This window comes from Mus musculus, chromosome 14 (genome assembly GCF_000001635.26).
Source record: "Mus musculus strain C57BL/6J chromosome 14, GRCm38.p6 C57BL/6J".
Taxonomy (NCBI): Eukaryota; Metazoa; Chordata; class Mammalia; order Rodentia; family Muridae; genus Mus; species Mus musculus.
In genome coordinates, this window is record NC_000080.6 from 21447044 (window position 1) to 21469254 (window position 22211).

General features: G+C 46.9%; 1 protein-coding gene and 1 long non-coding RNA gene across 3 annotated transcripts in view; one reads left to right on the top strand and one right to left on the bottom strand.

Annotated features, from left to right (window-relative positions):
* Positions 1-1526, top strand: part of Adk (adenosine kinase) — a 395996-nt gene extending 394470 nt beyond the window's left edge. For both annotated transcript variants that reach the window (NM_134079.4, NM_001243041.1), the window contains exon 11: positions 771-1526. In NM_134079.4, coding sequence (NP_598840.1) covers positions 771-895 — 125 coding nt within the window. In that variant the 3' untranslated portion in view covers positions 896-1526. The remainder of the gene's footprint in view (positions 1-770) is intronic.
* Positions 1527-2905: 1379 nt separating this feature from the next.
* Gm30363 overlaps positions 2906-22211 on the bottom strand; it is a 33672-nt gene continuing 14366 nt past the window's right edge. Inside the window, exons 2-3 of the long non-coding RNA XR_874393.3 lie at positions 6398-6948; positions 2906-3167 (exon numbers count right to left, since the gene is read on the bottom strand). This is a non-coding gene — a long non-coding RNA (predicted gene, 30363). The remainder of the gene's footprint in view (positions 3168-6397; positions 6949-22211) is intronic.

The window sequence follows — 22211 nt, forward strand, 5'->3', positions numbered from 1 at the left end:
TTCTGTTACTGTCACACTGATTTGCAGAGACTAGCTGCACTCCAGTGCTACCTCTGGAAAGAACACCTTCGTGTATCTCTCTCTCTCTGTGTGTTTCTCTGTCTGTCTGTCTGTCTCTCTCTCTCTCTCCCAGATTTTGTTGGTTTTTTTTTAACAGACTCTCCCATAGCTCAGGCAGGCCTGCATTCTTTGTGGAACTTAGGATGCCTGCGATCCTGACTCTCCCGTCTTTGCCTCCCAATGCTGGGGTTGCAGGTGCCCACTGGCACACCGACAGCACACTGCGTCTCTCTGATGAGATGGTAGGGTTGTCTTGAAATAGCATTGTAGTAGGAATATCAACACAGAAGCAGTCCACAAGGACGGATGGGGAGAATTAAACCAGTCTCCCTGTGATCCGTTTCAGTGGCGCTTTAGACCCTCCCTGTGAGTGTGTGTGTTGTGTATCTCAAACTTCATTACTCTAACACAGAGTTTCAATGAGGACAGGTTTGTTTCTCACACTTGCAGAGGTGGCAGTAGACCAAAGCTGCCTCCTAGGTGGTGCCGCCCACAGGCAGGCAAGCGTTGCTCCCACAGTTACAACATGCTTATGCCAACTCAGAGACGAATTCTGCCGGTGCCCTAGGAGCATCTCCATCCATCAAGTTGACAGTCAAGATTGACCATGGTGGTGACACTTAGAGATCAGAGTCACTGGGCCACAGCTGAGCGCTTGGCACTGCTAAGCTTTTACCCAGCACTCACACTCTTTCTTCTGTCTGTTCCAGGCTTTCTGTCTCAACTGGTCTCTGACAAGCCTCTGACTGAGTGCATCCGCGCTGGCCACTACGCAGCAAGCGTCATCATTAGACGAACTGGCTGTACCTTTCCCGAGAAGCCAGACTTCCACTGATGGAAGAAAGAAAACTCAGGCTGTGGAGTGGAGACTGCAGTGACCACATCCTGAGCGTTCCTCCATAAGAAAGAATAGAGTTATCCTCTGTCTTTGCCCACCATGGTTCTCATTAGTAACTTAGAGGGCTCAGTGCTACTTCTAGGACCTTTAGTCTCTGAAATCTGGGAAAAATGTTTATTTGCATAGTTTGTTAGTGCCTCTTAAATGTCAAACAGGAATACATTTCAGTAGAAACTTTAATTTCATTTTCAATTGTTTGTAAATTCATCAGTATTTAGTAAATTGATCTTTTTTTTATATTTCTGCTTCCAATGCAGGTGCAATTTAATATAATAGACTTTTTAAAGAAATTAATGCTAACATCATTCTTGAGCTTTTTATATAAATATATTTAATTTGGAAGCGTGTGTGTGCACATGTCATATATATATACCTGATAATTGTCAGATAAGGCACAGAAATGTTCATCACACCAATTATTCCTTATAAGCTCTTCCATGTGCTTCAGACATCTGATGGACTTGGGGCAGCTGCCTAACCCGCAACATTTGCATTATGTTCAGACTGTAACCTGCTTACTGATGGTACTCTATAATTTGATACAAATAAAAAAATTGCCATATAGGGATTTTTTTTCTGTCTTGCTTGTGCTCAATAAGGAAGAAAGAGTGTTATTTAGTACTGGGCCCTATGTGATTTTATTGATGGGGTGAGGTAAAAATATAGAACATTATACATAAATATACATAATATATACATACACATACAATAACATTATAAGCAACCAGTTAGCACTCTTTTTGTGTGTGTGTTTTCATTTCTTCCAGGTAGACAGTAAGAGTGGAATTACTAGATCATATGTAAACTTTGTTTGTTTGGGATAAGATCCCACTGTGTAGCTCTGTCTGGCCTGGAATTCTCTGTGTAGATCAGGGTGGCCTCCCACTCCCAGAGATCCACTTGCCTTTGCCCCATCCTTGATCATGTGTAACCTTTACAAGGAACTTAAAAAAAAATCCAAAATAGCTGGCTGTGGTGTAATCCTAGCATTTAGAACACTGAAGCAGATAAGCACCAGGCCGTCCAGGTGATCTCAGGGCTAGCCTGGGCTACCTCACAAAACAAAGCATGTTTTTGCACTACCTTCAGAATGTGTTACAGTTCCAGCTTCACATCCTTAGTCCAGCACTTGCCTGTCTCCGAGGTCACAGACAGACTACTGAAGGGGGTTCATGGGTTTGCTTGTGTAGGGGTGCAGGTGTCAGTGTGAGTGTGCCTATAAATAAATTCAGGTGCAAGCATACGTATGTGGGGGCCAGACGCCAACCTCAGATGCCCTTCGTGGGCGTCTCCTTTGTTTGTCGAGGCAGGATTTCTTCTCAGCCTGGAACTTGATTAGACTGGGCTGGGCAGCAAGTCCCAGGATCTACCTGTCTCTGTTTGCGCCTCCGCGACACTGGGGTTCCAAGCATACACCACTATTCCGGCTTTTATAAGGGACTCCTCATCTACGCTGCCTCTCTGCGGACCAAGCTTCCAGCAGGTGAACAGGTCAGAGAGGCCATGGTGTGGTCGCAGGGCATCTGGTAGGGCTGTCTGACTTGTGTTTCTGTAATCGCTGTACCCTTGGGATTCCTCCTGGCAGCACACAAGGTTTGCAGTGACCCCACATCCTCACCTGCCGACACTTGTCACTCTGCATTGTTTGCCCCTGTGACAGTGGGGATGGATAGTTCTGACTTGACTTCCCTCATTGTCCATCAGTGCTGTGCATCTCTCTCTCTCCATCTGCTGTCAGCTCTGGGCGCTACTCATCCTATTTGTTGTGCTTTCAGATCTTTTCTGATTTGCAAGTGAACAATTTCTCTTAATAAGTTGTACTTTCAATATATTTTGTATGAAATTCCACCATGTGATGTACTAGTATTTTCTCCCACCACATAGATTATCTTTTCTGTTTCTAGAGGTGTTCTACCCAGTTTTGGGATTTTGTTGTTTTTTTTTTTTATGTTGTTGTTGTTTTGTTTGTTTGTTTTTTATTGTTACTTGTGGCCCTGGTATCATGTCTAAGAAGCCAGTGCTGAACCCAAGTCAGAATATTTACTTCTGCCTTTTATCCAAAGGGCTAAGGGCTGCTCTTCCAGAGGACTCCCGTTTCAGTTCCCAGCATTCACACGGCATCTCACACTGTCTGTAACTCCAGTCCCAGGGATCCAGTGTCGTCGTCTTCTCTCCATGGATCAATCCTGCCCACGTTTGGTGCACAGACCTATGTGCAGGCAAAACACACATACACATAAAATGATAGAATACATTTTTTAAGGAAGAGTTTGTGAGAGCTTAGGTATATGGTTATCATTTCTCTTCAGAGACCCTGGCTTGGTGCAAGAAACGAGCCTAGTCTACATAGCGAGTTCTAAGCCAGCCAGGACTATATGAGATCTTATGTGTAGATATTATGTATATGTGGACATTATATATGTGTGAGAGGTTTTTGAGGCTGTGGTTTTTAAAACCATCACACTTTTACCTGTGCTTCGGCAGCACACATACCAAGATACTGAGAAGAATCACATGATCCCTGTACAAGGATGATGCACATTCATAAAGGATTCCATATGAATAAATATATTATTAAATGTAAATGCATGCATATAATTTCCTTTGCTAGGCAACATTGCGATTCTGTAAAGCTGCTCCCATATCCCAAGGACTTTCAAACCTCAGTGTCTTCACCTTGAGGGCCTTCCTGTGACCGCCAGGCTGCTATTCCCTGCTCTGTCCATGTGCATCCCAGTTTCCATCCTGTCTGATCGGGACCATACACACAAAGCCAGCTTCTAAGCAAGTGCCACTTACTGGTGTGTCAGAACATACCCGTCTCAAGTCTTAAATCCAGCAGATGACTGTAACTGACCCTGATCATAGTTTATGGTTGTCCATCGAAGTTTAGGGTGTAATGATGTCTGCAGTTTATTTTCTTCAAAAAGACAAATCTGTCTCCCACTCTGCTTCACAGGGAAGGATGACACTGGACTGTCCTGTAGCTCTGAAGGCTTTCTAGTTCCACAGGGATGCCTGGGCCCCAATCCCTGCAGCCTGTATGTGTGGCATAGCTTCAGGCATACTGCAGATGTACTGAAGGTTCAATCATAATATAATACTCTACTGGAATATCTAGGGAGCCTTGGGCTAGTCATGGGAGCCTATGAAAGCAGAGAGCTTTCTGTGACTGGAAGCAGCAGAGAAGGGCAGGAGAGATCCGAGCAGTCGAAGCTCAAGAAGGACCCAAGATACCACTAATGAGAGGGTGGGGCCACAGTCAAACCTACAGCCCTCCCACTGCAGAGCTCTTACTGTGAAACAGTTTGTTTGGAAGTCTTTCCCCAGAGCCTCTTAGGGAGCAGAGCCACACTGAGAGCTGGGGGCAGCTTTCTGAAATCCCTATACAGTATACAGGTGGCCTTCTGCCACCAGCAACAGAAAAGCCAACAGGTGATCGATCTCTTAATAAAGACCAGAGACCCCTTATGATAGCACACACCTGTGATCCCAGCAGGAGGCTCTCAAATTCAAGGTTTGGGTTACACCTACAGAGTATGGAGGGAGGGAGGAAAGGAGGGAGGCATGAGAAGGAGGAAGAAAGAGAATTTTATATTTATTTATTCTGTCTTACCTGGCTAGCTTGGGACTCAGTGTATACCAGGGTAGTTTTGAACTCAGAGATTTGCCTGTCTCCCAAGTGCTAGGATTAAGGAGGCATGCTACCAAGTCTGGTCTGTTTTGACGTTTTGTGATATGTGGGGTGCAAGTGTGCCCCCACATGCACACGGAAGTCAGAGGACAACCTGTGGGAGGCCTCTTCTGCCCTCTGCGTGCACCAGCCGTGAATGTGGTACACAGACATCCATTCACATAACATAAAGTGGAAAGGAGCTTAGGAGACACAGCTCAGCAGTCAGTGTGTGCTCTGAGCTCAGGTCCCAGAAAGTGTTTTAAATTTCTATGCCATCTCTCCTGTCCCTATTAATAAAACAGAATAAAATAAAATAAAATAAAATAAAATGGCCAGGCAGTGGTAGTACACGCCTTTAATCCCAGCCCTTGGGAGGCAGAGGCAGGCGGATTTCTAAGTTCAAGGCCAGCCTGCTCTACAGAGTGAGTTCCAGGACAGCCAGGGCTACACAGAGAAACCCTGTCTCGAAAAAATTAAATTAAATTAAATTTTAAAAAAAGAAGCTCCTGACTTCAAGGAATGCTAGTGTTCTGCGGAGCACTGAGCTGTGCACAGGCAGCCTGGTCTCCGGTTGAGCACAGGCTTTGAACCCCAGACACCCGACAGGTGATTGGCCACGCTCCTTAGTCGTCGTCCCCCTCCTGTAGCAGCTACAGCCTCCCAAGCCCCCCACCCCCTGCAGAGAGGTATGTGGGCATCAATCACATAGAGCAACGCCCCAAGCTCCTGGTATTGTCTGGACTCCACCCCCACAGTTACCTGGCAATAGCCAGGTAGGCTTCTCCCCACAGTTACTTGGCAACAGCCAGGTAGGCCCAACCCAGTATAAAAGGGGCTGCTTGCCTCCTCCTCCTCCCTCTTACTCTCTTATTCTTGCCTCTCCCTTGCTTCCCCCTATCTCCATATGGTTATGGCAGCCTCTACTTCTCTCTCTCCCTCTCTTTGCCTTTCTCTGCCTCTACTCTATGACAATAAATGCCTTAAAAACATGGGCTGTCTCTTCTCATGAGGATCTGCTGTGCTGGAGCAATGGACCAGGTCTCCCTCTAAAGAACTGCATCTAATCTCCCACAGGAGGCCTCCCCGTGTTCTCAGCCATGGCTGCCAGCCAAGCAAGCCACCCGCCTGACCAAGCCAAGGACTCCCCTGAGAACCAGCAGGAGCGCTCTCCTCCTGCCCTTTCCCTTTAGCCTTGGGGACCCCCTCCATTCCCAGCTCTTCTGCAGCATTCAGCGGCATCTGTGGTCCCCAAGAACCTGAGAACCTGTCATTCTCAGCCTCCATGTAGGCCAGGGGACCCAGAGCCAATTCCAGCAGTTCCTCGGGGACCTCAGACTGTGCCTCCCCACCCCTGGAGCAGGGTCCTGCAGCTTCTCACAGCCTGACACCTGCCCCGCAGCTGCGTGGGGTGCAGTCAGACTTCCCACGTCCAGTGGCCCGAGCTCGATGCAGGACACCAATTTTAACCCACAGTGTTTCTCTGTCTCTGGACTTCTAGCTTGTGATCAGTCGATTCCATTCAATGGGGGCTGGCGAGATGGGTCAGCAAGTAAGAACACTGACTGCTCTTCCAAAGGTCCTGAGTTCAAATCCCAACAACCACATGGTGGTTCACAACCACCCATAATGAGATTTGACACCCTCTTCTGGTGTATCTGAAGACAGCTACACAGTATACTTATGTATAATAATAAAAAACCTTTAAAAAATAATGTTATAGTTTGAATATGAAATGCCTCACACACAGGCTCATGTGTCCTTACCTAATGTTCCTATTTTGGAAGGTTCTGGAGATGGGAAGTAAAGCCTACCCAGAGAAGGTAGGTCAGAGTGATGCCATGTTCTTCAGTCTTATCTCTGAGCTTCCTATCTGCTGTGAGCTTCGAGGTCTGCCCCTCGGCAGGTCTAGCCCACCGTCCTGTTTAGGCTTGCTGTGACCCTGGACTCAGTGGAGCCAAAGACCATGGACTGACACCTCGAAAGATACGGGCATCAAAACAGCTCTTCCTCTTCTCAGGAGCAACTAATACACATGAAGTTCTACGGTCAGGCACTTTCCGGCTGAAGGTGGTGAGGAAGACCCCTCGGGGGGTCCACGGTGTAAGGAGCACCATCTCATTGCCAGCCGTAAGAAGACAGGTGGAGCACTGTGTGCCTGTGTGAAGGTCCTCAGCACACAGCCATATCCTCGCCCAGGGCTCTGGGCTCCACCATTGTTCTAACCCAGTAAAAGGATGCTGAGTAAGTCACCTGACAGAGTCGCCACATTTCTTGTCCCATAAGGGCTGGGTTGCTCCAGAGAGGGGGCATCTTGCTGTAAGAACAAAGGCTACATGTTATGAAAGACAAATGCAGAAAGTCTACCCAGTTGCCAAGTTCCTCACATGACTTAGAGATATTATGACTAAGTATTATTGTCTCCCAGGCCTTGTTTATCCACTGTGTGAATTGTTTGCTCTCATTGGCTAAGAGCCAGCTAAATCAGTGTCATGGAGAACCCAGTGCTATCCAAACTGTTGCCGTGTCTACCTGATGACCTGTCATGAGAAGATGCTGTTGGGAGCAGAGGTCCTGGAGGGGTTCTGTGGGAAAGAGCAACTGCTTGCTATACAAGCAGGAAGACCTGAGTTCAATCCCCCACCATCTGGGTAAAAGTCCAGGGTAGAGAATGGAGAGCTGGCCCAGCAGTCAAGAGTATATATTGCTCTTACAGAGAATCCAAGTTCTAGTCTCAGTTCTCACATCAGGGGGTTGTTGATACCCCTGTCCTATGCAGACACCAGTACTTACATGCACCACCCCAACACACATATACATAATTAAAAGTAGAAACAAGGCCAACGCCTTTAATCCCAGCACTCAGGCGGATTTCTGAGTTCGAGGCCAGCCTGGTCTACAGAGTGAGTCCAGGACAGCCAAGGCTACACAGAGAAACCCTGCCTGGAAAAAACAAACAAACAAAAAAAACCAACAACAACAACAACAAAAATGAAAAGGCCAGGTCCACTACACATACCTATAACCTCCTCACTGGGTCATGGATGGAGACAGGAGACTGTCAGTGCTTTCTGCCATCAGTCTAGCTCCAGATACAGTGAGAGCCCAGCATCAAGGCATAAAGTGGAGAGTGATGGAGCAGGATGCACACTGTCCTCCTCTGCCTCAGCACACAGACACCCACACACATAGATGATGCTGTTAGGGTTCCCAGCTCAAAAGCTCCCCTGCCCACCAAGGCCAAGTCAATACCAATACAGAGAAACCCTCCAATCTGGTGGGATTTGTTCCTGATGCCAACCACAGGTTTGCAGCGCAAGTTTCAACAACATGCAAACTCCTGGTAAGTAACTGTTGCATTAGGACCAGGCTTTAAGAGCCAAAGGAGTAAACACAATTGTTGTGAACAGAACACAAAGGCCGTGTACAGCTGAGACAGTAAGAGTTTCCTGTGGGCAGCACGGGCTGGAGACGTTCCCCCTGAGTGTGAACGCTGTGAAAACCCATCTGAACAACAGTGCTCACAGCTATGCAGTGCCAGACAATCACACCATTGAAAGACAAGGCTGTGAGTGCTGCAGATTCCCAGGGATTATTCTAAGTTTTAGGAGTAGGGTACTGCTAGGCAGTGGTGGCGCATGCCTTTAATCCCAGCACTTGGGAGGCAGAGGCAGGCGGATTTCTGAGTTCGAAGCCAGCCTGGTCTACACAGTGAGTTCCAGGACAGCCAGGACTACACAGAGAAACCCTGTCTCAAAAAAAACAAAAAACAAAAACAAAACAAACAAAAAAAAAACAAAAAAAAAAACAAAACAAAACCAAAAAACAAACAAAAAAAGAAGTAGGGTGTTTTGTCCAGCTCCCCTCTATGTAAGTGAATACCTTTTCTTCCAGGAGTCCAAGCTCCTGCCCTCAGCCTCTCGCTGCTTAGCCCTATCAGCAGTTGGGAAACCAAGGCAGAGGGGACTGGCTACAGATGGGCACCATCCAGGAGGGTATGTCTCTCTCTAGAACGTGCTATTTGGTCCCAAGACCCTCACTCACAATGAACTCGGGGTAGTTGAGGCTACAGTTTCTCTGGAAAGCAATGGATCCATCTGAAACAAGACTCTAGGGCTGGGGATATAACTCAGTTGGTAGTGTTTGCCCAGCACACACAAAGCACCACTTCCTGTTGACCTTCAGCACCACACAAGGCTGGCACATGCCTGTTAATTGCAGTCCTTGCAGGAGATAGAAGCAGAGGGTCAGAAATTCAAAACTCTCCTTGGATGCACAGTGAGTTCGAGGCCAGCCTAAGGCACATATGAGCTTTCCTCGGGGAAAAGGGATTTGGAAAGAAATGGTGTTTGGTAGATCTCTGTTGATCACCATCAGTCTTATTTCCTTTCTGTTTGCTGTGACAGAACACCCTGACCAGGCAGCCCAGGGAAGAAACAGGTTACTTTTAGTTTACAGTTCCAGGTCAAAGTCCATTATGGTTAGGAAGGCAAGGAGGCAGGAACTTAAAGCAGCGATCACATGATTTCCCACAGTCAAGCAAAGAGAAATGAATGCCCACAGGCCTGTGCTCTGCTCTTACGCAAAGCTAGGGAATAGTGCCCCCCACGGTGGGCAGAGCTTTCCCCTTCAAATAAGATCATCAAAAAAGTCCCAGAAAGATTGGCCAACCCAATCTAGACAATCCCTCACTGAGGCTCTCTCCTGAGTGAGTCTAGATGGTGAAGTTGAGTCTTGATGGTAAAGCTATCAAGTTTGCCTCACACTTCATAAACATTCTCTTCTACACAGCGTGATTGTCCTCATTTGACACAAGCTTCACGTGAGCGCAGGAACATTGAGCAAATTGCTTTAATCCACACAGTTCCAGGAAGTGGGGGTCAGGAAAGAGAGCCCTAGCTGTCTTTCCTATTCTACTAGGGAATGTCACCTCCTGGGTACCTTGATTACAGCCTCCAAGACTAGGGAAGCCTTGCTAACCCAGCAGTGACAGATCCCTTCAGGGCACAGAATTCCTGGCCTGCTGTGACTCCCTGTAGCTGATAGACTGTATATGCTGACTGTCAGGGCCAACCACACCATGACCTTGGAGTCTGAACAGAATGTCATTTCAGAATGTCATAATGGCCCTGATGAGACAGGAGAGCCTGTGTTTGGAGATGGTGCCTCATGCTCTCTCACAAAGTGCTTCCTCTAAGGCTTCTAGAAATGGAGACAGGGGATGGAAGGCTCCAAAGAGACCTGAAGTCCCTTTTGTGCTCACGCATTCTCTGCCTCTTTGCCAAGTCATCCTGTCCAGGCTTGTTCACCCCGGAGTCGCAGATTCATCCTTTACCTCCTCGGCAGCTGGTCTTTTAGGGACAACTCTGGGTAACTTCCTCCCACTGTTGCAGTCTCTTTCCTCTCAGTCTCTTGCCTGAGGAATTAAGCACTCTGCTTCCTGGAAGGCTACACAGTACACCTGCAGTCCTCAACATGGGGGCCACTGAGACTTCAACTAGTGTAGCCTACAACTGTAGCAGATTGGTTTAGAATTTGTCGGTTGGTTTGTCTTGTGAGCCCTATGAAGTAGCCCAGGCTGGACTTGAACTCACTGTGTAGCCCAGATTAGCCTCAAACTCAGGCTAACGCCCACCTCAGCCTCCTCAGTGCTCGAATGAGAGGCATGTTCTGTCATGCACCTTGTTGGTTCTTCTCCAGCGCTAGAGAACCCAGCACACAGGGCCTTGCCAAGCAGGCTCTCTACCACTGAGCCCCAACCTCAGCCTGCCACAGGTTTGTTAGGGGTTTTCCTTGTTTTGACACATTACTGGAGGTGATGTATACCTACCAGCCAGCACTCGGGAGGCTGACTCAGGGGGACTGCTACTAGTTTGTGGGGAAGCAGGACTCTACCTCAAAAAAACAAAAAAAAATCGGGCAGTGGTGGCACATGCCTTTGATCCCAGCACTTGGGAGGCAGACAGATTTTTGAGTTTGAGGCCAGCCTGGTCTACAGAGTGAGTTCCAGGATAGCCAGGGCTACACAGAGAAACCCTGTCTCAAAAAACCAAAAACCAAAACAAAACAAAAAAACAACAACAAAAAAAAACCTATATATATAAATTAATACCTATAACACTGTAGATACATATCAAGGTTTTATTGGTTGAAATGTCAGTGTTTGCTTTTGCTTTTTGAGATGTTGTCTTTCCAAATAGGAGGCTGAGTTCATACTCAGTATGTCTTCCTTTTCTCCTTCTTTCCCTTCCATTCCCCCCTCCCCGTTTCCTCTCCAGTATACAGCTGTCAAGTTGTATCTGTGTGCATTAATGAGCAATTACAAAACCTTATAGTGAGGTGGTCAGCTCAAAAGCCCCACTGCCCACTAAGGCTGAATCAATGCCAATGCAGAGAAACCCTCCACTCTGGTGGGGTTCATTCCTAACGCCGGGCACAGCTTTGCAAACTGCTGACAAGCAATTGCTTCATCAGGACTGGGCCAAAGGAGTAAACCCCATTGTCCACGTGAACAAAATGCAGGGGCTGTGTATAGAGCAGACATTGAGAGGTTCCTGTTGGATGCTCACCAGATGTCCGTCTGGGACTCCAGCTTTCAGGGACCATCAGCCAAGGGATCCAGTGTTCCTCCTATGTGGTTCTTAGAGGGATAACACAGTTACAGCTAGATCTCCGAATGACTAGCCTCTCTGAGGAGATCTGCAATTTCTTATCTTTTCTTATTTGTGGGTCTGTTGGGGTTGACAAGATGGCTATTCAGATGCTAGCCATACAAACACAAGGGCTTGAGCTTTACCTCCAGCAGCCACAGAAAACATCTGGCATGCACAAGGCATGGTGGCAGGAACCTTTAATTCCAGCACTTTAATCCCAGGCAGAGGCACGCAGATCTCTGTGAGTTCAAGACCAGCCTAGTCTACAAAATGAGTACCAGAATAGCCGGGGCTACACAGAGAATCCCTGTCTCAAAAAGCAAACACACAAGCAAACAAAAGTCTGGCATGGTGGAGCAGGCTCTTGTGATCCTAGCAATGCGGAGAAAGGCACAGAATTCCTAGTGCTCATTAGCCAGGCAGCCTAGCTAACGGGATTGATTCCCCAGACCAGTAAGAGATCCATCTCACAAAACAAATTGGAGAACTGGGGTGGAGGTGGGGGTCACGGGGAGGGGGAGGAACACACACCACACCCAAGCATTAGGTCTCACTCCCCCCCCCCCCAATAAAAAGGCTGAGATGCCTATTAACATATCAAAGCGAATCTGGCCACCAGGTTCTTCCAGCACCCTCAGCTCCTTCCTGTTACAGGGCATATCTGGCACACCCTGCCCGCTCCACTGAACGCTCCGTCCAGAGGCTGCTCTTTCCCTGCAGCTCTTTGCTATGTGACCCAGACATTTTGGCTATACTGGTCCTTTTATCTTCCTTTTCCCTTTTGGCTTCTTGGTCTCTGTCTCCCCTCCCCAGTCTTCAAACATGGCCCAGCTCAGTGTGGTCCACTCTCATTCCTCCAGATGCATCTGTCTCCGCCAATGGCTATGTTCTCCCTTGTATCTACAATAAACTTTCTCCTCCACCAGAAGTAGTCACATCCTCCTGTTTTATTCCTCTCTTTCATTCATCTGGTGCTAAAACCTCAAGCTCAGCATGGCTGAGTTCCCGTCCAAGGGACCGGGCTTCTCTCCAAGCTGCTGACCCAGCTATCCACAGGTACTATGTACAGATCCTCTGTTTCTCTGGCTTCTGCCCTCTGTCAAATTTGACCGCAGATTCCTGACTCCATCCTCTCAGCTCCTCACCCTCTCCATGTGCTCTAACCATTCCTCATCCTGTCTGTGCTTCCAGGGTCTCCTACATCTTCCCAAGGCACCTGCATCTCCTGGCTCTGGCATGTTACACCCACCTGGGTATCTCCACTAAAGACCCTAACCATCTCCCTTTTCCCTGCTCCTCCCCTCATCTCTACATGTCACCCCAGCTGCTCCTACTGTGACTACAAAGCCACACTGGTGTGCCAGGAAGCTCCTCATGCCCCAATTAGGCCCCAGTCACAAGGACAAGGGAAGTCTCTTCTCCATGATTTGGAACATATTTCTGACGAGTTTCCCATTCCACTAGGGATGCCCCAGATGGACATTCTTGTCCTAATGACACTTTATCCACCTCATCTACTTTCTTCCCTCTCCTCTTGCTAGGAACTTGCGGCCCCACTGCTATCATCTCTCTGGCTCCTGCCCACAGATCTCTCCGAAAGTTTCCTTGTCCCCTGCTTGCCCTCAGTCACAGCTCCTCCTGAAGTTTCTCTAAGCCCTAGTCCCTATAGGCCACTGTGTGTTCCCTCTCTCCTCCTCTCCCTTGGAGCTTAAAGGAATTCCCTCTCTCTCCTTGGACTACAAACCACTTGGCTTCAGTACAGATCCATGGTTAAAGACTGGCATGCTGGATTTTCAGATTCTCTTCGATGGTAACAGCCCCTGCTGCTGCACAAATGATCCCGAATCCCTTCCATCTAAACTTGCTCTGCTCCACATTTCCAAGTCTCTCATCTCTAAGGATGCTCTGCCTCTTACTCCTAAAAATCTTTTCTCAATCCCAGCACTCGGGAGGCAGAGGCAGGCGGATGGATTTCTGAGTTTGAGGCCAGCCTGGTCTATAAAGTGAGTTCAATGACAGCCAGGGCTATACAGAGAAACCCTGTCTCGAAAAACCAAACCAAACAAAACCAAACAAAACAAAAAAATCTTTTCTCTGCATGACTTTTCTATACTCCACTATCAAAAAAACTCTCACAAGACTGTGCTATAAACTTTATCTCATGACTTGTAAGTTCATTGATTATGGTTAAAAAAAATACTATAAAATCCTTGTAGCAAAAGGTTGATGCTAAAAAATCTCTACATGGATATTCTGGTTTTGTTTTCTTTTGTTTCTCTGTGTAGTCCTGGCTGTCCTGGAACTCCCTCTGCAGACCAGGCTGGCCTCAAACTCAGAAATCTGCCTGCCTCTGCCTCCTCAGCAATGGATTCCAGGCATGTGCCACCACTATTAATTAGCATCAGGAACCGGCTTTATGGTTGCAGGTCACCTCCAAATCCAGTGATGATGGTGACATCACCCATAGGTGACAGGGACCCAGACATCTGTTGACATGGCAATCGCCATACATTCCCAGCGTCCACCTAGTCCACATGCCCACCTTTACCTGTGCCAGTGGTGTGCATTGTTACATCACAGCTCAACTAAAAGGCAGACCCCTCCGGACCTTTGCCCTCTTTCCCTCTTCATCTTCATCTCCCCCTTTTGTCCTTCCCCCACAATAAACCTCCCTCCTATGGAACTGTGCGGGCCTGGTGTGATCTGTCTGATAAGCCACGATTCTAACACAACAACCACTACCTGGCTTTAGATTTATTTGTTTTAGGAACAGCTTCTTGCATGTATACCTGTTCACCATGTGTATTCCTGGCACCCACAGAGGCCAGAAGAGGGCATTGGATCCTTTGGAACTACAAATGGTTGTGTGCCATCATGTAAGTGCTGGGAATTGAACCAGTGTCCTCTAGAAGACACTGTGGACTCTCTCAGATGGCTCTGCCTCTGCCTTTAACTCTGTTCTCCTTTTATCTACAATAAGCGTTCACTTCCACCAGACTCAGGAGCATCTTGTCTTTATTTATGGTTTTCATTTACCAAGGTTGTTTCTGCCTTCAGACACATTTACACATTCACACATATGAATACACAGATACACACAGGCTCAGACAGACAGATTCTCTCTGTGTGTGTGTGTCTCTCTGTCTCTCTGTTTCTCTCTGTCTCTGTCTGTCTCTGTCTGCAGGACAGGATCTTGCTATGTAATAGCCTCAAACTCATAACAATTCTCCTGCCTCAGCCTTCCAAGTGCTGGGATGTCAGGCATCCACCAGTAAGCCAGCTAATTCTGGATTTTAAATAAAACAGCCAATTTTTTTTTTTTTTTTTTTTTTTTTGGTTTTTCGAGACAGGGTTTCTCTGTATAGCTCTGGTTGTCCTGGAACTCACTCTGTAGACCAGGCTGGCCTCAATCTCAGACATCTGCCTGCCTCTGCCTCCCAAGTGCTGGGATTAAAGGCGTGCACCACCACCACCACGCCCGGCTGCCAAATTTTTTAACATCGGTTCTGGGTTTTTTTTGTTTTTTGTTTTTTGGGGTTTTGTTTGTTTGTCTGTTTTTTGGGTTTTTTGTTTTGTTTTGGTTTTGGTTTTTCGAGACAGGGTTTCTCTGTGTAGCCCTGGCTGTCCTGGCACTCACTTTGAAGACCAGGCTGGCCTCGAACTCAGAAATCTGCCTGCCTCTGCCTCCCAAATGCTGGGATTAAAGGCTTGTGCCACCACCGCCTGGCCGGTTCTGGTTTTTTATTATAACAATTATTTTGGGACATTTGAAACAAGGTGTCATGGAGCCCAAAGTGGTTTCAAGGTCACTCTCCTAGCCAAGGCTAACCTCCTTCCTCTACCTCTAAGAGCTGGGATTATCAGGGTGCTCACACCTGGATTGTATCTGCTAGTTCTCCAGTGTTTCGCACATTGTGCTTTCTGCTGTCACTTAGCTGGCAAACTATAGAAGACCCAGGCCTGGGTATTCTTTTTTACTTCTCTCTTCTAAACACACACATGCGAAGACACAACCCACCACCAGCTCCTAGCACTAGGCTGAGAACACTGAAAATACCCAATAAAGAAGCATTTTGGCATGGACAGAGAGTCTAAAGGGCTGTTCCTTTCAACAGTTATGGCCTAATAAATTATACTGGCCTTGCCTCCTGGAGGAATAGGCCACACCAAGGCCCCCACAGATGGGGACTGCCGCAGTGCAGATACAGGGCAACCTTGGCCCTCTGGCTGTCTACCTGGATCTGGGTTTAACAACTTGGCCTGCGGTTTTATAGCCCGAATCACCAGGCTCAGCACAACAGTGTGAGTTCTTTGTCCACACAGCACTGCCAGGTGTTGAGAGAATTGGCTGTGAGGGCTCACACAGCTCTGGGAGCCTTGCAAACAGGGAGGGGTGTCTGCACCCCAGACTGTGAGGCCAGGGAACTTGTCTGCAGAAGGAGTCCTGTCTAGACCCTGAACAAAGAGATAGAAGTGCCCAGGCACGGTGGTGCACGCCTGTAGTCTCAGCTACCTGGAAGGCTGAGGCAGGGATTCCCTTGACCCTAGAGCTGGAAGCCAGGATGGGAACTCAGCAAGGCTATATCTTAAAGTGCACATAGGAAATACAGATAAAGATTTCATATACATGGATATGCATATAAAATAAAACATAGAAAGAGTTGTTGGGCAGTGTTTATGCATGAAGCCTTGAGCTTGGTCCCCAGTACAATGCAACCATGCTTGGTTTTGCAATCTGACACTTGGGAAAGGTGGCAGGAAGATCAGAGGTTCAAGGTCATCTTTGGCTACAGAGTGAATTCCTGACACTGTAGAAAAAAATTAGTTAGTTAACTTAGTTTACTTAGTTGTATAAAGCCCCACTGCTAGCTATAACAGGAAGATGTGCCAGAATGGAGGCTGAGGCTGGAAATGGGATCGTAGAGTGACCACTATGGTTGTGACTGAGCTCTACAAAGCTGGGAGGGAGGACCTAGACTTGATTTGCACAGCTCTAAGTGCTGTGTGGTCCTAGGAAGCATGCAGGAATCCATCAAATTTAAGGCTTGCGTCGGGGTTACATAACTTCAAAGCCTAAGAAATGTAGTATCCAAACAAGTGACCGACATTAAGAGGCTTCTGTGTGGGGTTAGCAGGATCCCTGGGTGTTCATTCCCTTTTTTGGGTTATGAAGTCATTGGTGCAGCAACTATAAATAGAGCTCATGGCAGTGGTATTGGCTATGACTTACAGGACCATTCTAGTGGGGAGTTCACTGCTAGTCGTATCTGTAGATTTCAGTGTTGTAAATATACCAGGGATGGCTGGTTTCAAACTACCCAGAATGTAGGCTGAATGCAACCCTGGGAAAACCCTGTCCAACAGCCGGTGTGGTCGGTCCGCGTGCTCTGCTCTGCTCTGCACTCTGGGTTTTCTGTGCTTGTTTTGCAGCTGGTGATGGAGCCTAGGCTTATACATGCTGGGTGAGCACTGTACCAGCTGAGCTACATGGCTAGCCCTAAGCTTTCCATTTTTTTTGTCTGTTATATTGTCTATGCTGATGTTTGCTTATGTGCTGTCTACGTGCATGTGACCAGCAGTCAACACCAGGCATCTTCTGTACTCTCCACCTATTTTTCTGTCGTTTACTTTTTTTGGTTTATTAATCTTGTGCATCTGTCTTTATCCCCTTGTGCTCACATGCATGCCATAACATGCAGTGGACATCAGAAGACATCTTCCATGATCTCCCATCCTACCATGCAGGACCTGGGGACCCTTAGGTCTTCACAGCAAGCACTTTTACCCACTGAGTCTTCTCACAAATGACCAAGGCAACTTAAAGAATAAAGACTATCAGGGCTTGCAGTTTCAGAGGGTGAAACTGCATCCAGGACCGTGATTCGATGGAAGGCAGCTGCACCCTGGAGCAGTAACTGAGAGCTGTCATCTGATCTCAAGTAGGAAACAGAGAGCCAACTGTGAATGGTTATGTTGGCTTTTGAAACCTCAAATCCCATGTCCCCAGTGACACGCCTCCTCCAACAAGGCCACATCTCCTAGTCCTTCCCAAGTAGTTCCACCAACCGGGAACCAAGTATTCAAACCTATGAGTCTATGGAGGCCATTTTTATTCTACCTACCACATTCTACACCCTGGCTCCCATAGACTGCTGGTCATAGCATAATGCAAAATTCACTTAGTTCAGCTTCAAAAGTCCCCATAGTCTTTCACATTCTCCAAACAGTTTCAAGGTCCAACATCTCTTCTGAATCTCAGAAATCAAATTGCATACTTCCATTAATGGCACAGAATATACATTACCATTCCAAAAGGGAGCAATGGGGCCCAGTAAGGAAATCCTGGACCAAAAGCAAGACTGAGCTAGCCCTTTATGTAGCTCTGTTCCAAAGCCAAAGAGCTTACAGGACTCTGCCCTTCTAGCTGTGCTGACTGTAGCAAGTCTCTCTGTCTCTCTGTCTCTGTCTGTGTCTCTGCGTGTGTCTCTCTCCCTGTCTGTCTCTTTCTCAGGCAGCTCCACTCTCTATATTTAGCTCTCCCTGGCAGACGGGGGTCTCCAATGCAATCCAGGTCTCACTTTCACCGTTTCGTGCATTGGCCTCTCTGGGGCCTCCAGGCAGGAGGTCCCCTGCCACATGCCTGGCCTCAGTGGCTTCCCTTCACCTTTACCACAGAGGAAGACTTCCCAACCCCGTTATGCCTGTGTCCTTCAGGACTTTAAAACCAGAACCATGTGGCTAGTGCTTTCAAGTTCTGCTGCCTGCTTGGCATGGATTCTGGAATTCTCCTTAAGTGACATCTACATAAGTTTTGCTTTGTCACTACTCTTTATGGACAGATAATTCCTTCGCCCCTTTCTTTACAGTCACAGTATTAGCTGGGTGAGGTCTGATCTGAGGGCAGCAGCCCTTTTATCCCATTTCCCTGATCTCTTTTAACACAGGCTTTGGTACCAACACTGCATTTCCTGGTCTCCTTTGGCTCTCCAACTACAGTTTACTTTTCTTTTTGCCCCACTTGCTCTTTTTCTTTGTAGACCAGCCTGAGTGATCGCTAATTACACATGACAGAGTCAACATGAGACCGTCTTCAAATCTCCTCTGCCCACAAAATTATCCAAAATTTAGCCTCAGACAGATTCTTAGGACAAGGGCAAAAAGCAGCCACATTATTTGCCAAAATGTTACAAGAATGGCCTGTATCCAAGTTGCTAGTATTGTTTCCCTGTTCAGCTGAGTCTCCATAGTCCACACTGCTCTCAGCCCTTCTGTCTTCCAAACTCCTGCCATAATGGCCCCACTTACAGCATTCAACTACTTTCCTAGTCCATAGTCCCAACACCTCCCACAATCCTTCAAAAACCAACATGGCCAGCCCTGTCACAACAATGACCTGGTGCCCAGTGCCCGGTACCAACTTCTGTCTCAGTCACTTTTCTATTGCTGTGCAATTTACAGAAGGAAGTGTTTAATGGAGACTTACAGTTTCAGAGGGTGAGTCCAAGACCACTATGGCAAGGAGCATGGCAGCAGAGAGAGAGATGGATGACCCTTCTAATCCACAAGCATGAGTCTGAAGGAGGCAGAGATAGTGTCTTAGTTAGGGTTTCTATTGCTGTAAAGAGACTCTATGACCATGGCATGTCTAATAAAGGAAAACAATTAATTGGGGCTGCCTTACAGTTCAGAGATTTAGTCCATTATCATCACGGCAGTGTGCAGGCAGCAATGGTACTGGAGAGTTCCCTGAGAAGAATTCTATAGCTGGATTGGCAAGTAACAGGAAGAGACACTAGGCCTGACTTGAGCTTCTTTTCTTCTTTCTTTCTTCCTTCCTTCCTTCCTTTTTCTTTCTTTCTTTCTTTCTTTCTTTCTTTCTTTCTTTCTTTCTTCTTCTTCTTCTTCTTCTTCTTCTTCTTCTTCTTCTTCTTCTTCTTCTCCTTCTCCTTCTCCTTCTCCTTCTCCTTCTCCTTCTCCTTCTCCTTCTCCTTCTCCTCCTCCTCCTCCTCCTCCTCCTTCTCCTCCTCCTCCTCCTCTTCCTCTTTCTTCTTCTTCTTCTGTTTTTTGAGACAGGGTTTCTCTGTGTAGCCCTGGCTGTCCTGGAACTCACTCTGTAGACCAGGCTGGCCTCAAACTCAGAAATCCACCTGCCTCTGCTTCCCAAGTGCTGGGATTAAAGGCATGCGCCACCACTGCCCAGCTGGCTTGAGCTTCTGAAACCCCAAAGCTCATCCCCCAGTCACACACTTCCTCCAATAATGCCACACCTCCAATAATGTCATTCAATATAAGTCTATGGAGGCTATAGGTGGTTTCATTCAAACCACCAGAGAGAAGGATAACTAGGAATAGCATAGACTTTTGAAACCTCAAAGCTTACCCATACACATCTCCTCCAACAAGGCCACACTACCTAATCCTTCACAAACAGTTCCACCAAATGAGATCCAAGCATTCAAACCTATGAGCCCATAAGCCATTCTCGTTTAAACCACCATAAACACTATTCTTGAGTTTCATCTCTTCTTCAGTGCTGAAAATCAGACCCAGAGCCCCACTCATGCTAGCCCAGTGCTCTACTAGTGGAAAAGATCTCCAGCCAGCCCAGCATGCTTGGCACTGAGTATCTAGCTTGAAATACTTACAGCTCCAGTATAAGGCTCTCAGTTTGATCCTTTCCCATTGCTTTGATGACCCTGACAAAAACAACTGAAGAGGCTAAGGTTTTTCAGGTGGTAGTGGCACATGACTTTATTCCCAGCACTCAGGAGGCAGAGGCAAACAGATCTAAGTTCAAGGCCAGCCTGGTCTACTGAGTGAGTTCCAGGACAGCCAGGACTACACAGAGAAACCCAGTCTCAGAAAAAAAAAAAGAAAAAGAAAAGAGGGCAAGGGTTTGTTTCAGGGTACAATCTGTCATGGTGGGAAAGCAGGATCTTGAGGCAGCTGGTTACATTACAAGACAGTCAAGAAGAAAGCAGTGAGTACCTTTGCTCAGCTCACTGTCTCCTTTTATCTAGTGTAGGAGCAGAGTCTAGGGAATGGTACTGCCCACTGTGGATGTTAGCCTTCCAATCTCAGTTAATGTACTCAAGATAATCCCTCACAGGTGTGTCTGGAGGCTTGCCTCTAAGGTCATTCCAGATCCTGTCAAGTTAACAAAACTAATCACTACAACTCCCAACACCATACACGCGCACCAAAAAAACCAAAACAAACAAAACAGAACACAAAACACTTGAAGTTAACATTTAAGATTTATTTTTATTTGTGTGTGTGTGTGTGTGTGTGTGTGTGTACCTCTGTGGAGGCCAGAAGAGGGTATCAGATTTCCTGGAGCTATAGTTATTGTGGACAATTGTGAGCTGCCTGACAAGAACTGAACATGGGTCTTCTGAAAGAGCAGCAATTGCTCTTAACAGCTGAGCCATCTCTTTAGCCTGAAGCACAGAAATACTTAAAAGAAGGTCCAAGTTGGGCTTGGTGACACAACCTTAGATCCCAGCAATTGGGAGGCATTGGCAGGAGGATGTCTATAAGTTTAAAGTCAGCCTGCACTACATAAAGAAACCTTGTCTCAAAGGAAGAAATAAAAAGGAGAAAGAAAGCCTAAAGCATAGATGCATTTTCATTGTTGTTGCTGAGTAACTGGGGCATTAAGTATGTATGATGCTTCAAAGAATCTGTACAGCATCTCAGCCCTGTGACATCTCCCAAATATGAAGTGATACTTGTCCTCCATCTTTCCCTTTCTCTTTTCTTGCCTGCCATCCTGAAAGTTATTAGGTGATTGCTGTGGCTCAGGAGTGTCCTCCAAAGGCCCATGAATGGAAGACTCAGTGCTCCTGAGAGTGGATGCCTTTAAGGGGTGAGCCTAGTGGAAGGAAGTTCTCTCTCTGGTGGATGTGTCCTTAGAGGAGATACTGCTTGGTTACCAGCTGGCCATGCATTCTCTGTCTTATGCTCCAGCCATGATGTGCTGGACCACCACATGCCCAAAGCAACAGGACCAAGTGACCATCGACTAAAACCACGAGACAAAAACACCTTTCCTCTTTAGGTTGCTTCATACCCCTCGCTATCAAGGGGAGAAAAATCAAAACAAAACCAAGAACTTGAGAAGGAGAAATGACAGCACCAATTCTGTAATCTGCCAAGATGCATTACTCGAGTCTAATCATAAAGGAATATGCTCCAAAATAATAGGCTGTGAAATATTAATTGCTTTAGTTAATATTTTAAAAAATATCAAGGCTGAAGAACTATTCTATAGAGAGAGTAAAAGAGACTCGGCAATGGAGGCAGCCAGCAATTCTGAACTGGACCTGTGTGCTGTAAGGGACACAGGCAAGGCCATGGTGGTATGTGCCAGCACATCAGTGTGTCTCCTGGGCTGAGAGGCTGTGCTGTGGTTGTGCACGATGTCCCTGGGTGTAGGCAACACACAGAGAAACATCCAGAGGCAAGTGAGCATCGGGCAGCAATCTACTGTCAGCTAAAAACAGCTTTGTATTGTATTTGTTTTCTTTTGGGGGGACAGGATCTTATATAGGCAAGGCTAGCCTCAAATACTCTATGTATCCAAGGACAACCTTTAAATTATGAGCTTCCTGCTTCTAAATCTCAGTAGGATTAAGGGCATGTGACACTATGCCCAGTTTATTTGGTGCTGGGTACCAAATCTAAGGCTTCCCACATGCTAAGCAAACACTGAGTCATGATCAGTCCATGTATATAATACCAATTTTTCTGTAAATGTATGTATCAAAATCCAGAGTCCCTGCTACACATATGTAGCAGATATGCAGTTTGGTCTTCATGTGGATCCCCCCAAAATTGGATGGGGACAATCCCTGACTCTGTTACCTGTCTTTGAATCCCTTTCCTCTAGCAGGGCTGACCTGTCTGGCCTCAGTGAGAGAGGATG